This window comes from Danio rerio, chromosome 4, assembly GCF_052040795.2.
Source record: "Danio rerio strain M-AB ecotype USA chromosome 4, GRCz13ab, whole genome shotgun sequence".
In the NCBI taxonomy this organism is placed as follows: domain Eukaryota; kingdom Metazoa; phylum Chordata; class Actinopteri; order Cypriniformes; family Danionidae; genus Danio; species Danio rerio.
Window position 1 is genome coordinate 19237355 of NC_141024.2, and position 19382 is coordinate 19256736.

Below are 19382 nucleotides of genomic sequence, written 5' to 3' on the forward strand. Positions count from 1 at the left end.
TGGCGACTTTCAAAGCGTTTTAGCAAAAGATGGCGGTAACGAGCTGCCGTCGTCATTATCAAATCGTATCCAAAGGCCAAGTGAAACGCTCAGATTACAGTACCGAGTCCAGGTCATGTTGACACATTACATGCTTGGCCTTTAGTCTCAGCTGAAATGCAACAAGGGGAAAAGAGGAGAGCTTACAGAAAAACTTGAGGCCGAGCACAAAAGAGGAAAAAAAAAGAAAAGAAAGAAGAGGAAAAAGAATATGACAAAACCATGCGCCAAATTTCTGTCATCTGTTGCAGAGAGTTCGGGGAGACATTCCTGTGGGATTGACAGTTTGGCGTGGTTGTAGCACCAGGGGTCAGTCATGGAAAGACACTTCCAGCGTGCACACACACTTTACAAAATCTGGCCTCTGTTGTGCGCTCTCAGCAATGGCCTGAGCTTTTCTGCCTCGGGTTACGTAGCTCTGTGTTCGACGGCGGTTTGCTTATTTCCCCGACAGGAGATGTAAATGAAAAGATATTTCTGGCAAGATAAATCGAGTGCTGAGTGACAATATTAAGAGAAGTGGAAACAGATTGCTGAAATTGCTGATGACCTTTTTCTTTTTTGTTGTTGTTTTGAAGCGCTGACATCATCTGCTTTTTGAATGCCCCCCCCCCCCCTCTGCCAGAAGGTATACAAACAGACAAATAATTGTGGAAAAAGTAAAAATTCACCCTAATGTAAAATAATGCATGCCATTGTTTATAAAGAGCGCTGGGTCACACATATGTACAACATGTGACTAGGTTTTATGTAAAACCATGAAAAACAGCAACAAAAAAATCCCCTACTTGTTTTTCCATTTAGTTTTAGCGCACATTTTTCTTTCCCAAAAATGCAAACAACAAGCTACACTTTTGAATTTCTTCTTTAGTGTATTTGGTCTGACAAAATTACCGCCAAACAGATGACTGAGACTGAATACACACACTTTACAAAAAAAAACCAGCGTCATAAATCTGATGGTGTTAAAACTGTGCTCTCAAAATTTATTGAAATTGTATTTTAAATTATATATATACAAAATTATATGCTATAATTTATATATATATATATATATATATATATATATATATATATTAGTAAACAAGCAGGCCAACATCACATGCCTTGTAAATCGCACAGTCAGCACAACAAATCTCAAAGGACGTTGGTTAACATGTTATAGCATGTGTGTTCAATACACAGAGGCTTGTTCGACCGGTCAACAAAAAAATATAAAGCCTGAAATAATATGCATAAATCTGTGGACTTTCAAATTAATAATACATTAAAACCACACACAGTAAAGCAATATATGGACCAGAAATTGTAGTTTATATCATTCCGTATGTTTCATTATTCTGAGACCTCTCTGATGCACATGTACAGTTCAACAAAAGTGTACAGAAGCGATTTCACTTTTAGCTTCAAACAGCAGATTATTATCACATTCAATTACTTAAACTGAGTTTGCTGAAAAACAATGAAGATAAAATCGTACCAGATAAATGGTGGATGTACATTCCAACTCTGGGTTGAGTCCGAAAGATTTTCGCCATTTCTTGCACCACTGCAACACACAGACACACACACACTAATTCTAACATTTCAGAATTAGCTCTATTCCCCCTGGCTATAAAATATCTAAAACAACAGCACAATGCATCTAGAAAAAAAATGTAAAGCTGGTAAAATAATTAACATGCATTTCTATAAACAAATAATAATCAAGAAAACTGAATATTTGTTAGAGGAATTTTGTTTATGATAGATCATCAAATCAAATAATGCATGAGTGCAACTTTTCAATACAAAGAGGACATGATATGTTCTATTTTAATAAAAATAACATGAAATAAAAAGCACACATGCATTTCATAAGTTTAATAACAGATTGTTGTTAACCTCTGTTATAAATGGGGCACACAGTGTGTAAAACACGAGACGAGACTGATAGAAATATGTCTGTAAACGACGCCAACTATGAAGTACAAATACTAGATATATTTCTCTGTTTAATGAGAATACCAGATCGGTATCATGCTTCTGTTTAATATCACACACGAATAAATATACCCAAAAGGAGCAGGGCGATCGATTATTTGAAAAGCGTGAACAAAAACGTCTGGCAATGAGAAACTGACCTAATTTTCTACGTCTGAAGTGTCTACACTATTACTCTCTTCGACAAGCGCTAATAAAATAAGCTTTCCTCGTTTCATTCACTCGAGTGTGTGCACAACAGATATTTTACATTTGACGCCAGGAAAATAAGCTGTGAAAACTAGGCTACAGTTCAGAAATGCCCCATATGCCGGGTTTGTGCCACTGGCGCATGTAATTACAAGCGAAATAGGAGCAAAAAGCAGCCGATGGGCTCGACTAAAACATGATAACGGCAAACTTACATTATTTACGTCCGTCTTTCATCCGCTTCTGAGCTTCATCTGGTCCTTTTTGCGAATCTCGGGTTGTCGTTAAAACCGGGAAACGGCAACACAAACAAACAAAAGAAAGAAACTTGCCGGGAGTCGGCGAGGAAATCACGACGACCGTTTTTATTATTCAAGTTCAAGCTGAAATTCCCCCGGCCGTCGCACGGACAGACACTTCAGCGAGGTTAACACGTACACACACACACGCACACAGACACACACACGCGATTGTTAATACAGTCAGCCCGCAAGCAATCTCTCACAACCTTCCCGTCTACACAAAATCATGACGACACACTGCGTCTTCTTAAGGCTACTTTTTTAAATGATCAAAAAGGAGCGTTCGTCCTCCGAAAAGCACCGGACCGACAGCCGCACACTACCGTGAACTAGATCATGCAAGTTCAACTAAGGTGAACTGTGATTCACACTCTCACACACACACACACACACACATACATACACGAACGCGCAGCGACCGTTACACAAGAGCCAGACAGCAGCCGCTGACCTATCTAATATCAGCACGAAATAACACACTGTTTACTCTTATTCACAATGGATACACATATAATGGCGGTGGCTGTTTGCTTTTTATTTATTTCACGGCCCGTCGAGCTCGACCCGTTCGGCTGTTTTACCTCAGCTCGACGAATATGCAGTGCGTTTCAAACCGACGACAAATCTGAGGTAAAAGTTTTGACTAGAGGAGTTTGTTGTGGTTGTTGTCGGGAAAACAAACAGTGTTTGTATATATAGAGCGGGGTTCAGAAACATGCTTGATGTTTACTTGTATTTTTTGCTTCCTTAATAAAGAATAGGGAGAATTATTTTATGATCAGTAAAATAAATAAAACATACTAGCCTGTTTGATACTTTGCCGGTGTATGTAGCAATAGAAAAATATTTTACGCACAGAATAATACAAAAATGTATTTAAAAATTCTTTGAAGTTTTTCATAAATATTTGTAAGTGTCCCGAGTCGTTTAATGCACCGTTTAACCCATGTAATCCCAACATATTCTTTAAAAAGTGCACACATATTTGTAGATAAGTTAGTATTGTAAAGAATAAACTGCATCATTTTTTATAAACAATCAAGATCATCCTCTGGTTATTAGTATATAGGTTATTTGCGTAGGTTTTCCCCTGGTTATAAGATTCATCAGAAAGTTATAAAACAAACGCATGTAACGTTAACCTTTTTTGTTTTGTCACTACCAGGCAACTGTTGCCAGTTATGACCGAGTTGTATGGGGATATATATTTTTTTGCTTTGTTTCATTGAATGTGGTAATAATTTAACAACAAACTCTTAATAAATATGTCACCACTGATGTTTACTTTGATTATTTATTTATATAAACAAGAATAAACCTTAAGACTTTTAAACACTGTATGTATTATAACAGCTATATTTGTATCATACTTTAGAACGATGAACTAATTTAAAACAGCTCTCAATATGTGTCTATTTACACAAGTGCAATTTGTATTGGTTTACAACTATGTAAATAAATTTTTTTGGTCACAATTTAAAAATATTTTAGTCACAAATGGCACTCAAGGGTGTTTAGTGATTTTATGTTTAACGTGTGTGTTATCAATGGCACTCGGAAGGACATTTTTTTAGTTATGGCTAACAATGTGTATGAGATCATGCATTATTTTTTGTTTTTGTATAATTTCAGGCTAAATTGCAACATTAATTCAAATAAATTTTTACGCTGTAAAAAAGTGGTTGCCTTAATTCTTTAAGCTAAATCAAATTAACCTTGTAAGTCAATTTAACTTATATTATTGTAAACTGACATAAACTAGCTCGCATAACTTATCAAATTAGGCTAGAGCACGATTAACTTAGTTTAATAAGTTACAATGAACTAAAAAATATGCTGTCATGACTAATTGATCATGTAATTCATTTACAGTGTAGTTGTTTAACCTAAACAGCATAAAAAAGGTGTTAAATGTACAGACAAAAAACCTTTTTGAGAAAATATCTTTGAAAGCCCATGAATATTCTGATTTACACTCATTACTGGCTCTCAAATATCATTCATCTTTTTTCCTTGCTTCAGTGCTTTTTTAAGGGATAACAAATTCACAAATGTATTTTTAAATGCAATATAAGAAAATATTTTAGAGAGCCACATAAAACAGGCAGTGTTGTTTTTTATCTGTCAGGTACAGATCATATTTTTGTTTCAAACAAGGCAATGTGATCCCAACAAAATTTCCAGAGAATAAAATAAATGATTGGTTTACATATTTTTTGGGTTGTGTGACATTTTTAGACACTGTTTTAAAATGCATTACAAAGAAGTAAAACAATAAATCAGATAAAAGCTTTGATCGCACTGTTATTTAGTTATTATCCCATTTTTAAACTAAGATGGGTAAAAAAAAGCACATGACTGACATAATTTAATAAATAACTAACATCAATGGATCCTTTTAAAAGTTACTAGCTGTGATACAGGATGACTTTGACAGATGTGATGGCTAAAATGTATTTTAAAACTACTTACCTTGCTTTTCCCCCTTCTGGGTTTAAAAACCTGATTACTTTCTCTATAAATACCGGAGTCATTGCTTCACTATTCTACTTATGGTTAAAGAAACACACGGTTCATCCATACAGACACAGCTAATCAGATTAAAGGGCCAAATTGTGTCCTATGTGTGAACGCGTGTGTTTATGTCCTACACAAAGCGGCCTCATGGGATTTAACAGGAGATGGTGGCAAGCAGATTATTACCAAGGGGTTGTTGAGTTCACAATGCATCACATGTTTACAGAGAAAAAAAAAAAAACTCCCTCTACACAGTTAAATTCTTTTAAAAGTAAATAATATATATTTTTAGAATCATCATGATTCTTCACATCCAAAATAAAAGTTGTATTTACATAATGTGATTGTATGTATATAATATGTATATAAATATATACATCTACAATACATTTTTAAATAAATACATAAATAAATAGAATACATTATTACATAATACATATACATTAATATGTATTTCTAAAATTACAAATTTATTTAATTATTTAAATTTATATACGTATATAAATATATATATATATATATATATATATATATATATATATATATATATATATATATATATATATATACGTGTGTATCTATATATGCATTTTACCCAAAGTAAACACAACCTTTTATTTTGTATACACAAATATATATTTACATAAGATTTAATAAAAAAAAACTCTATGGCCTAAAAATATTCCTCGGGCAGCTGATCCAGAGATATTGACCAGAACGTACTTAGCTTAAACCATTTAAAATGATTATACATGCATTTATAACACAAATAAAGAGGAATTCTCATGCCAAATAGAGTCATCATGCATCTAGCACACTGCATGCGATCTTCTGACGCATGTCAATCACCCTGAATCTCAGTGAGGGGCCCACTCGGAGCCCGCTGATGTTGAGACGTCGCTCCTGCAGTGCACCGGCTGCACCTTTTGTCTTTCAGCTAATCAGAAATTCAGACCCGGCATCACTTGCATACTAAACAAGCCCAAATACTTCGGTCATACGCAAGTCAGCTCACGAGAAGCCTGCTGCTAATTATTTTTTGTGCCCCTGACTGAAATGTGGCACTACTGAATAGAACTAAAGGGCGTAATGATCTTCAGCGGCGTTTAATGCAGAACTTTCTCCACGCCTCACACCGCCAGTGCGTGAGTGTGTATGAGTGCACGGAGCATTGAGCCCTGGGCTGTGCTAATTTGCAATCAGACACTCTCTTTGAGTTCTGTCTCTATGCCCCCAGACAGTGTAAATGGCAGCTGAGACAAAGCTCCCATTCTCTTCGCGCAGGCCCTCATAGTTTTATTTCAGGCCAGTGCTCTCAGACAGAGGGCATTCTGGGAAAGCCAAGAGATGGCAGTGGCAAAGGGGGCGGGACGCTGGGAGAGAGTTGGAGGGAGAGAGGCACGCAGCAACAGCCCCTTGCCTCCCAGTATAAGAGGCATCCACGGGCACACGCTGCAGTGCCACACCCACAGCACCCGTACATTACCAGAACAAACATCAGGCCTGCACTATCACTCACCTTTATCAAAGAGGACGTCAACACAAATGTCCAAAACAAACTCATCACTCCTGCAAATTAAACAGAATTAAACTATCAATTAAAGCAGTGTAAACCTATCTATCTATCTATCTATCTATCTATCTATCTATCTATCTATCTATCTATCTATCTATCTATCTATCTATCTATCTATCTGTCTGTCTGTCTGTCTGTCTGTCTGTCTGTCTGTCTGTCTGTCTGTCTGTCTGTCTGTCTGTCTGTCTAACGTTCAGTCTGTCTGTCTGTCTTTTCCTCCATCTATTCGTCTGTCTGTCTGTCTATCTGCCTATCTATTTGTCTGTCAGTAAGTCTGTCCGTCCATCCATCCATCCACCTGGCGCACCCGCCCATCCATCCATCCATCTATCCATCCATCCGTCTATCTATCTGTCTATTCCTCCATCTATCCGTCAGTCTATCTATCTATCTATCTATCTATCTATCTATCTATCTATCTATCTATCTATCTATCTATCTATCTATCTATCTATCTATCTATCTATCTATCTATCTATCTACATCTCTATTTGTCTGTCTGTCCGTCCGTCCATCCATCCATTTCTCCACCTGCCCTCTCCACCGCCTGCCCTTCCATCCATCCATCCATCCATCCATCCATCCATCCATCAATCTATCTATCCGTCCGTCTGTCCGTCCATCCATCTGACGGATTTTTATTCAGAATACATTTAATAAAGAAGTCATTTATATGTTATTTATCTTTATTTTATTTTATATATAATATTATTATGCTTATCGTTTGTTTAAAAATATATTTAAAATAAATGCTGTTCATTTTAACTTCATCAAAGGTTCTGATAAAAAGTGTCTCAAATATTAAGCAGCACAACTGTTAACTCGTTCTATCTGGACTGACAAATCGGCATGTTAGAATGATATCTGATTCATGTGAAGTAATGTCTGCGAATGAAAAATAATTATAAAAATATATCCAATACAACTTGGCCATCACCCAAATACATTATCAAGTACAATAAATGCATGCTGAAGTATAGTAAAATACTTCACAATATTGCTGTTTTACTGCACTTTTGGCATAATTTGGGTGCACTTATCTGATCAAAAGTACTACAAGTTTGATCTAAAGTACTACAAAACCCTCAAAATTTTCAACACCAGTTGAAGTTGCTGAGTCATTGAGTTTATAATAATGCATGCCTGTGGTTTTGGTAATGCAGGTCTATTACATATCTTTACTTTGTTTTTAAGAGCCAAGACAATGCCTGACACAGCCCCGCAACCCAAGGCTATAAGTGAATGATTACAAAGAAACGAGCTGTGTCCTTAGTCAAGGGGTCACATCTCGAGGCTACGATAAAACCCAGAGAGCACCTATGACTTTATCACAAAACCAGATAACTTCCATGACATAGTCCCCATTCTGACATCCATTTCTTCACAGTAAATCAAGTGCCCGGAGTGAAAAATTTAGCTATTGGCTCCCGTAGCCTCTTTGTCTGAGGTGAAGTGAAAAACGGTGAGGCCAGTTAAGGCCGACAGCTGTGTGTATCACCTTACATTAAGAGCGATTTCTTGTGGTGTTGGCGCTTTGATATGCTGTCGTGAATAGTATGGAATCCCGCAGTCTCTCTTTGACTTAACAAGAAAACCAAGCATGTTTCTTTTGCAATTGCTTATATTCTGCACACATGGCAATATAATCACATGAAACAGTTAAGAATTAGTTCATATTTGCATCATCTTGGACCCGTTCCCAGAAAGAGATTAACCTTAGTCCTATACTAAACTGCATTATCAACAGGGATTCTCCATAGAAAATCCCTTTTATATGAGATTACGCTTAATCTGTGCCCGAGAAATCACACGTTTAAGACATATATCACATAAACCGTGCGCTTTGAGGCTCTGACGGCGAAACATTCCTTCTTTTGAAGGATTTATTCACATGTGGACGACTGCCCAAGAGACCTTCTTTTCAAACCCACCCACAGATTAAAACGTGGAAAAGCAAGGATTGCGATAAAATCGTACATTTTCAAGTGGCGACCTCAGCAGGTTCCCACAGTCAGCCTGACAGATAGCGTACCATCTTAAAGACTTAGTTTACCTCAAAATTTAATTAATATTTATAATGTTTTCCCAAACCACTGATCATTGTTCATTTTAGGAATACAAATTAAGATGTTTCAGAGGAAATCTGAGAGCTATATGGTCTCTATAGACAGCAAGGTTCCTGACTTATTTAAAAACAGAGCATATACCTTCAGTGGTTAAACTAGAACATTGCAAAGCAACGAGAATACTTTCGTGTGCATACAAAAAAACCTTATCCAACTGTTTTTTTCTCTGCAGTGTCAGTATAGGGTGCATGTTCACGAGTGCTGTGCACTGATGTATACCCTTGACGCCCATGTGCAGCTTTCTATGTTCGAAACAAACCACGATCGCATCATGAGGTTTACATCAGCAGGGCGAAAGGAGGGAAAAGCACATAAAGAGCACAGCGACCTAGTGAACGTGTGCTTCATACTGACACTGAGGAGAAGAATCTTGAATAAAGTCTTTATTTTTGTTTTATGTGTGCTGAAAAGTATCCTCATAGTTTGATAATATTAGTGTAATATTCTGATTTAACCACCGAAGATACAGTTCTCTACACATATGAGTACACGCCTTACCAATAATTATTAGTTTAGTCAGTACTGAAGCCAAATCTGGAGCTAATCAAACAAAATTTCCTAAGATAACAGTTAAAAAAATAAGTAGACTCAAATTTGTGTTTGAAAAAAATATTAAACAAAAATGTAAGTAAAAATAAAAAAATACAGAAAATTTTGATGAAATTTTGTAGTTTGCTTTAAAAAAAAAATTCAATTGAATTTTATTGTATTATCTTTCAATTTCTAAATGTGTTCTGTAACAAAAATATTATTTTAAAAAATATATCTGTTTAATAAATATCTGTTTTGTTGTAAAAAAAAAAAAAAAAACATTTTAAAAATTGGGTGTACTAAGTTATGCTGAGCACAATATTTGGTCTGTTTTAATAGACTTTGGGGGATTTTTTTGGAGTTTGAAAAAGTCAGGACCATTGCTCTCTATGGAGGGTCATGGAGCTCTCAGATTTTTTCCTAAATATCCTATTTTGTCTTCCTGAGATGAACAAATGTCTCAGGTATTTGTACGTAATGTGGTAACTAACAACATCATCTTCTTTTCAACACTTTAATACTATACAATTCTAGCAACTACACAAATACATAATAGATGTTTTGCATTCAAAAATCGCTGACTGCGTTAAAATGGTCAACAAGAAAAAGGCAATCTTATTGGAGCAACTGGCACACGACATGGTGTGACTGAAAGTCCTTTGACCTTGGTGTGACCCTGCCTGAAAATCCTAGCACTGGCAGCGGTGTAGTGTAGTTACTGTGTGTTCTGCCCTGTCTCTCTCTGGCTCCACATGATGACAAACAGCTATTGTCACGGCATACCGCAAGAACAATTGACTTCTTATGCCCCTCACAGAGAGTCAGAAGACAGAGGCAAAAGTTTAACATTGCAGCCACAATTAAATCAGAAACCTTTTGCTCAGTTGGCCATTATAGTGAGATAGGGTTTTATGCAATGTGGTTGGTCGGCGGCAGCAAAGGACAGACATAGAAAATGACACTTTTCTACAATGATCCCTAGTATTATAATGTATTTTTGTCAACTAGATCATAAGAGGATGACGCTAAATACTGGTGTAAATGGGGTCTAAAACATTTTGAGCTTGAGCACTTATGACCACTTTCTGAGGTAGTGGAAAATACATTTAATAGAAGTGTAAACACTCATGTGGTCGAATAAGTTCAAAGAGCCACAAAAGACCAACCACTGTCCACCTAATGCATAGCTGCCATTCACATGCTTTACCTGCCCGAACTGAATGCTCCCCACATAAAAACTGTCAAAGTAAAAAGGTAAGAGTTTCAAAAATTGATAAAAAAATAATGACAGAATGCGCTGATACGAGAAAGAAACTGTAATGCTTTGGCAAAAGGGCCATTTGTGAAGTGACCTTTAAAAATGTATGCTAAAGGGTTAGTTCACACTAAAAATCTAAATTCTGTTATTGATTACTCCCACATTTTGTTTCTGTCCAGAAAAGAAACCAAAATCGTTGTCAAAACATACCGTGTGACATCAGTAGTTAAACTGTAATTGTCAAATGCACCAAAAACACTTTAGTGCATTAAAAAAACTGTAAAAATGACTTGGAAAACTGTCAAATTTACTATTGTAAGACTACAGTTTAACTACTAAAGTCACATATAATGTTTTGACAATGTTTGTGGTTTCTTTTCTGAGCTTTGCTGTCTATGGAGGAAGAGAGAGCTCTCAGATTTCATCTACAATATCCAAAGATGAACAAAGGTCTTGGGATTGAAACAACATGAACAATATTAAATGATAAAATAATGTTCATTTTTGGGTGAAGTAACTTTCTAATTTTTGGTGGTAACAGAAACTGTTTACACTTTGCAAGATTTATTTTGGTCGATAGTGTGACAAATAGATCACCAGGTATTACAATACTTGTCTTTTGTCCACATTTAACTCTTCCACTGATTTCTTTGAGAGATTTTCTTTTAGACCTAAGAATTGGGTCAGTATGTGGTCAGTGGTGTTCACTTACAACCACATGAGCATTTACACTACTGTAGCAATCCGACAGAATGCTTTTTCAACTACTTCTGGAGGAGGTCAAAAGTGGACAAGCACAAAACGATTTAGACAGTGTCTACGTTTACATGGAATCATAATATTTGCCTTAATCTGAATAAGACAATAATATGATGAAAATGTTTACATGAGTTGCTTTTTGAATGTTCCTTTCATGATCACGTTTTACATGTTATAGCACATAGATCGAATAACATCGTGTCACCATGCTTTCGTCCGGAGTTTCATAATTTTAGCTGTTTCATTTTTAATTTAATTTTTCATTTTTAAGTTTGGCACTTTCACTTTCATTCAGGAACATTTCATTCATGCCCCTGTGACAAACGAGATATTGGATGCGAGTATGAAGTAAGGACTGGTGTGATTTAATGGAGTTTGATCCCGCACACAGTATGAGAAAAAAAAAACTCTGCATTTCGCGATGCAGATGCCTGTGGTCCTTCACTGACTCAATAGGTGCAGAGAATAGTGTCAAACAGTCGTGAGTGTATTGAATATCCTGTCGCAAAACAAGGCAAAAAAATCCTGCATGATGGTAATAGTTTGATTAAGATGTTTACGGGTCTGCACAGAATTTCAATAATGCCACTAAAATCGTCGCACTCCACATGTCTTAATTCGATTTCTGTTTAGTTTGATTATGACTTTGCATTAAGGTAATAAAACAATCACTGTTTACATGGTAGACTCTTAATCAGAATATGTCTTAACCGTAATAAAATCAGATTATTGGTGCCCATGTAAACGTACTCATTGTTTACATCTGTATTCAATGTCATTCACTTTTTTATGCATCATCAAAAACACATTTCAATATCAGGTGTGAACAAACAAACCCTAAAACTAGAGGTCTACAAATAAAAGAGGAGAAAATCCCCTCACATTTTTTGCCTAAATATCACAAACCAGCTTTGAACAGTATTGACATTCACATCAACAGAAAGTGACTTTACACTACAGACCAAAGAACTGAGTGCATTTTGGTACTGCTTCTCCCTGTACGCACACACACACACACACACACATACACACACACACACACACACACACACACACACACACACACACAAACACACACTAAAATGACATCACCACACATCTGTTGTCCCAACAGGCATTCATCACATGGGCACCAAAACGACAAACCTCCCTCTTTTTTTACCCATCTTACAATTTCTAGCTTTCCTTCTCTCTCCATTCCACAATTATTATCTGCACTGACCTGTGGCTCATTCCTCATCCTACATTTACAAGTACGTGCATTGAGGAATAGAGAAAAGATTTTCATTAGAAGTCAATTATTCTTTTAGGTGACCCTTCAGTCGACCCGTGTGATTACAAACAAACCGCATCAATGAGCTCAGCACTAATAAAAAAAAAAAACGGGCATACATGACGGACTGAAATGCTCAGTTTCTCTTTCTTTCTCTACCTACAGTATTTTAGAAATACTTATCGCACTGTTTTTTCGTGTGTGTGTGTGCTGTGACTAATAATAACATCCAATCCAGAAACATCCAAGGTCATACTTCTACTGCTCTTTGACCTTTAAAGTTTTCTATAATAATTTAGATATTGCTTTTATTTTAATGCACTGCTAACACTAACACTCACAGCTTTTCTTTTAGGAAAATTCATCTCAAAATGAGTTTTATAATTGTTTAAACTCTAACTTCACCACAGAATTGTGTCACATTTGTAGAAAATGAAGATTCTCATGAAGAGAATGAAGAAACTGATTTACCGCCTGGCGCAGTGTGATTTTTCAGACCCAAAAATGGCGGGCTTTGGGTTCAAGCCAGGCGGTCTTGATTCAGCTTTAATCGACAGTGGATAAGTTTATACTTTGGAGGGCGGGATACAAGATGGCGGGAGCAGTGAGGTGCAGTTCTCATTTGGGGCGGCAGCAATTTTTTTTGCAAATAGGCTGTTGAGTAGAGCCCTCTTGTGGGGATTTATTGAAAGTGTTCTGGCAAGAGGACATGGGGGTAGTTGGGTAGGTTATACTTATGCTAAACCTGAAGTGGGAAGTTCACTTTGATGAAGGGACAGAAAAGGGGATTTTCTTACAGCAGTGATAGAAGGAAGCTGCTTGTAATGGAAAGGATTATTTTGTGGAGCTCTGCCTCCCTCTAGTGGTAAGTTAGAGGTTGAGGGGGAATTGGAAAAGAAAGAAAAAAAAGGTGAAAAAGGATTTTAAAATACCATGTATCTCCGTTTTGTCAATAATACACTGTAAAAAATGCTGGGTTCAACACAATTACTTCTTGCCGTCTCAACACAAATCATTTAAGTTAACCTAATTGTTTGTACAAATTTAGGTTGATTGAACATAAATCAATTAAATTGTTACAAAAAACAAATGCATTTAGTTTCAACTCATTTAAAATAAGCAGTTTGAACAAGTAACGAAATTTTCACTCATTTTTTGACTAGGTTTTCAATTTATTCTGTATTAAGCAATGTTCAAATATGCAAATAAAGCAATATTAAATTAAGTATGCATACAAATCGCGGTATTATTTTATTTTTAAAGACCCTTTATCGCATTTGTTGAATTTAAGTTGCAATTCATCTACATGCCAACTAATTCTCAATAGATTATAAGTAGAGTGTTAGGTTTGGGTTAGAGTTAGTGTAATGTACTCAGTCAAACGTGTTGAAGGAGTAGTATCAACATGTATTAAGCAGACAGTCTACTAATACTCAAGTGAGAAGCAATTGGCATCTATTTGTAATGCAACAAAATGTGCAACAGGGTCTATCAAAATAAAGCAGTACCCAAATCGCATACATTTCTACTACAGAAAATATGAATACTGGATGAAGTCATGTCCAAAATCTTTGTTTTAGTTTTATATGTATTAGTCAAAGGTTTTTACAAAGTCGATTTTGGTAATCCTTTTTTTTTTACTCTATAATTCAGAAATCTTCAGAATGCAAATATCAACCAAAAGCTGCAATTTTATTAACAGCCGTTATAAATGTGTTGTAATTTAAATTTACACAACTTGATCAACTGCTATAGATACTTATAATGTGTGTTTTGGATGTTTTCTGTCCATTAATTGATTAAAGAAAATGCACAAAATGTTGAAACGAACAGGTGCAGGATAATACAATATCGCTTGCCTTGTCTTGCCTTTAAAGTATGATTTACATAATTATATGTAAATAATAATAAATATTATAACATTTAAAAAAAAATAGCTAATTAAGATTTTTATTTGTGAACGAATGTAACACAATATGCTGGCAGTGGGTAAATAATAAAGTATAACAAACTGTCACTAGTCCAGCTGTTTCTGCATCTGTTTGTGGGTAGACATAAGCAACATCTGGTTTATGTTTTAAGTGAGAATGAATAATAAAAAAGAGAATCGATTCTGGAGTAACTTATAGCAAAATTGTGTGATTTACTCAGACATTTATAAGCAACACATTTATGAAAGTCTGCTGTTTTTTTTTTTTCTTTGCTCGCTTCAGTTTTTTCTAACACAGCCTGTAATTGGGAAGACATGCCTCTGAAACATCTTTGTACACGTGTTTACAATTATCTTTTGTCAGCTCTGGGGAATAAGCCTAGCATAATCATGCGAGCAAATTCAAGTGTGATAGAGCATCATGTGGTCAAAATCAACCAACTTGTTGATCGCACGCACTTGGACTCACAGATGTCAAAGGGTGCAAGCGAGAAAAAAAAGAAAAGTACCCAGAAAGTAATTGCAGATGAAGAACTGAAACAAACAGCCCTGAAGGGAGGTGGGCTGTATTGATGTCCACTTTCCATTCCTTTTACTATACAGAACAAGAGCGCTAAACAAGCCTTTTCCGTCCCCGCAAGCATTTTAAGGGGCTCTCGAGCAAACGGGTCACTGACAAAATGCAATGAGACAATGCTATTCCCCCAAGACAAGGAAAATTGTCCTCTTTTCCCCTACAATCTTGATGAAGTAAATGAAAAGGAGCAGATTCCATTGTGTAACCTTCCAAAGTATGAGAGCTCAGCTAAAGTGCAGTTTTGGCTAGAATTGCGGTCAAAAACACTAACAAAAGAAACGATTTTTTTTCTTTCTTCCACTTTGGTTCCTCCCTTTCATTCTCTTTCAATTCATTTGTAGTTTCACAGGCTTAAGAGAATATTATGCATCATTTTCGGTTTTATAGACTATTATACAAGTGGACTAGAACATGGGACTGAATAGATAGACTTAAAATATATCTGCGCAAGATGACATCCATTCTTTTGGCTTTTATGTCGACTAAAAAAAAAAAAAAAACATTTAGCATTTCTGTTAAGAGGAAAAAGAGAAAGCTTCAAGAGCAAATTGGAGATGAATCATACTGGTAATCCAAGGTAGTTTCGGTTCCTGTGATTTCGTATGGAAATGTGGATGAAATTGCAGAACTATAAAAACTGCATTAGCTTTATCACTTGCTGTCACAGAATTTGAACATTTTTGGAGGTATAAATCTAAAGTTGTCTGTAGTGTCTGTGACTATTAAATCATAAAAAAGATCTAAAATATACAGTTGAAGTCAGAACTATTAGCCCCTCTTTGAACAGGGTTTCTGCAGGTATCTTTAAGTCAAAGTTTTGAGATGGATTATTGGTGATTAGTTATCTTTACTTAAACATAGGAAAATTAAGACCTGTTTAACATGATTTAAGACTTACAACAAAATATTCAAGTGAATATAAGACTTTTTAAGGCCTAAAATTTTGTTTTTGAAATTTAAGACATTTTATGACGTTGCAGACATCCTGTTTGAATTTTTTTTTCTTTTTAAAATATTTCCCAAATGATGTTTAACACAGCAAGGAAATTTTCACAGTATGTCTGATAGTATTTTTGTCTTCTGGAGAAAGTCTTATTTTGGCTTTTAATTATTAGCCCCGCTTAAGCTATATTTGTTTTCGATTGTCTAAAGAAAAAAACATTGTCATTTAATAACTTGCCCAATTACCTGCCTAGTAAACCTAATGAACCTAGTTAAGCCTTTAAATGTCACTTTAAGCTGTATAGAAGTGTCTTGAAAAAAAAAACTAGTAAATTATTATGTACTGTCATCATGGCAAAGATAAAATAAATCAGTTATTAGAAATTAGTTATTAAAACTATAATATTTAGAAATGTGTTGAAAAAAATAATCTCTCCATTAAACAAAAATTGGGGAAAAAATAAACAGGGGGGCTAATAATTCTGACTTCAACTGTACATGTATAAAGCTACTTTTTTATATTGTATACATTTTATACTTTATTTTATATTGTATAATATATATGTATAAAACTGCTAAACTGTTAAAAATAGGACATTTTGAGAGTCAATTTATTGTTTGTTTGTTTTTTTACATGAGAAATGCTTGACCAGAGCTGCCCAAACTAGGGGCATGGTAACCATTCATTTGGCCCACCATCCCATCTGAGAGGAGAGGGAGAGTGATGGGGATGGTTTCGAGATTGTCAATTCAAGTTTAAATGCAATAATTTTTGTTTTTTTATTGTTAAAAGCTGACTAATTATATGTTTCAATTAAATGGTATAAATCAATCAGATTTAGTTCAAATGTAAATACTGCAACCCGACAATCCAGAAACTTTGGAGAGCAAATCAAGTCAAAGGCAGATTCTGCTTAACTAGCGTACTTAGCATTGATCTCATCTATGATATAAATGTGATTATGTTTTTATTGCAACGAGTTAGCATTTAAAAAATCATACTGCATTAGTTAAAACAATTTAAAGTAAGGTTATTATTTATTTTAAAAATATATTAAATTAGCAAAATTAGCCATGGCAACTTTAATGTAATATACTGTAGCGTGCTATATTTACCTTTGGCTCACGGCTCTCAGTGATATTTGGTTTTTGGCCTTTCATACAAAAAAGTTTTGGCACCCCTGCTTTTAACATATTATGTGCATGAGGTCCAAAGCTCAGTTTAACTTGGAAAAAAATGTCAGAAATATAATATTGTATATAACATAGTAATAAATACTAACTCAACTACATAGTTATTTTTGAGAAAAATCACAGAATTGTTCTACTGTGTTTCATTGCACTAAGGTTTCTAAAAATATTTTTTAGTAAACTGTTTATATATATATATATATATATATATATATATATATATATATATATATATATATATATATATTTTTTTTTTTTAAATAATCATATACCTGACTTTTGTTTACTAAAATTAATTTTATCATTTAAAAATAGAGGCTACAAAATAAAGAAAAACAAAACTGAATTTTGCTTTTATATGGTCCTAATTGTTATGTAGGAAATAATTCACAACCAACTGTTGAATTATAAGAAAGAATCGCCACTCTGCTTTACATCACAGCCACATCACCACCTTGGATGTGCAGTATTTTCTAATTCAACAGATGAATAACCCATGTCAATTATTGTACTTTTACTATGATTACTACAGCTAAAAGACACTGTCCAAATGTTGTAATTTAGGGTATTTGTCAAGTATCTGTTCCCAAACTGCTGTGTATAGCATTTAAAGGTCTTATGAAGTGCTTTGAAATAAATATTTTTATTTGATGTTTGACGTAATCTCAATTGAACGATGAGAGGGTGGGACATTAGTGAGCGTGATTGAGCACAAGTGCATCAAATGAAAAGCAACTGAGAAGAGTCTTGAAGGGACAGGGCATGTCAGTTACTAGAGAGCATTTGATTGGTTATGATGTGATAAGAAACTGTAGTACGACTTGACATTGAATAAAACCATTGGTCAATTTGGGTGCAAGTGACAAACCACAAGCTTTACATGTTTTGTCAGTTTTATATCTTCTAAATGCAAATGTTGTCACTGTTTTGGGGCACACTAGCTTATAAGTATCTGAAAAATGAACAATACTGATGCTTACATCTAAAAAACATTATTTTAATTTCATGGGACTTTAAACCTCTGCTCCAATGCTTTATGTTACATATTGATTTAAAAATTGGACTAATGCAAGGCTGTGAAACAACAGACATCAATCAGCACAGTTATACATAACTGTAATGCAGTCAAGACCTGTCTGGGACAACTTTAGCTGTGCGTTTATCTGAGAATAACTGCATGCCTTAAAATGTTCATCAACCAATCAGAATCAAGCATTCCTGTAGTATAAATTCATATAATGAATACTATAAAACAGCCATTTCCCAAAATACAGCCAGAATTGCTTCAACAAGCTCAATGTCAGATTCAAACATCTCACTTAAACACACTAAAAGATCACAAGCATGTGCAAAATAAGTTCAGCTGCAACCCATGTATGAATAGTTAATATCTGGGCTGAAACCCACAGTGAATCAAATAATGTTAACTGATACCAGATAATGTGAATGGAGTCCAAACTATACAACGCTCTGAAAGCAAAACCTGGGCTTAACTGCAACCATCAAACACAAACAGAAGCAGAACCTCAGAATAGCCTGTGCACTTTGATCTCTACACTAGAGAAAGAAACAAGCTCATAAACATGTCCAGCCTTTGAAGCTTATGATACTGCGCAGCTAAATCTCCACCTTCTATGCCGTTCAACCTTCCCCGCCTTAAAGCAAACAAGCTCATGTTTGCAGAGAGCATCTTTACAAGACACAGTAAATTCTGTTTGCTTTCCTTCACCAATCAGCTCCTACCACCCAACGGCATTTGAGTCGCTGATGTTTCCCATTATGAGAGAACACGTTTGCTGTTGTTACATCCCTTCACAAAATATTTTTCTTTTCTTTTTTTTGTTTTTTGTGAATCGGACTGGCTATAAGCTATTTTGGTTTTTGAGTTGTGACATCAGAGTTCAAACACTTTTATCAATGGCCACTAGAGGGGGCGCGTTTTCATTTAGAATAGTATGAATGGAGAGTAAATCACTTTGAATGGATGGATAACTATCTTTGTTGTATGCAAGAGCTGAATGTTTGATTAAATGTTTGATTGTATGTCAAAGACATTTAAAAATGTATTCTAAACAGATACAAGAATTAATGGCACTGTAAGCAAATAGTTTTCATCACATATGTCATTATGCACATACCTTTATTTTAATATCACTCCAAACCTTTGTGATGTTCCTTACTCTGTGGAA

General features: G+C 35.1%; 2 protein-coding genes across 9 annotated transcripts in view; one reads left to right on the top strand and one right to left on the bottom strand.

Annotated features, from left to right (window-relative positions):
- pparaa (peroxisome proliferator-activated receptor alpha a) overlaps positions 1–5175 on the bottom strand; it is a 78491-nt gene extending 73316 nt beyond the window's left edge. For 6 of the 8 annotated variants that reach the window (XM_087247131.2, XM_087247129.2, XM_087247132.2 and 3 more), the window contains exons 1-2: positions 2427–2863; positions 1520–1588 (exon numbers count right to left, since the gene is read on the bottom strand). The gene's annotated coding sequence lies outside the window, so the exon portion shown is untranslated. Of the gene's footprint in view, positions 1–1519; positions 1589–2426; positions 2864–4985 lie in introns of those variants that run through there. The other 2 variants (XM_087247140.2, XM_087247138.2) reach the window with 1 other exon arrangement.
- Positions 2902–19382, top strand: part of wnt7ba (wingless-type MMTV integration site family, member 7Ba) — a 32304-nt gene continuing 15823 nt past the window's right edge. Inside the window, exon 1 of the mRNA XM_087248178.1 lies at positions 2902–3143. Coding sequence (XP_087104304.1) covers positions 3012–3143 — 132 coding nt within the window. The 5' untranslated portion in view covers positions 2902–3011. The remainder of the gene's footprint in view (positions 3144–19382) is intronic.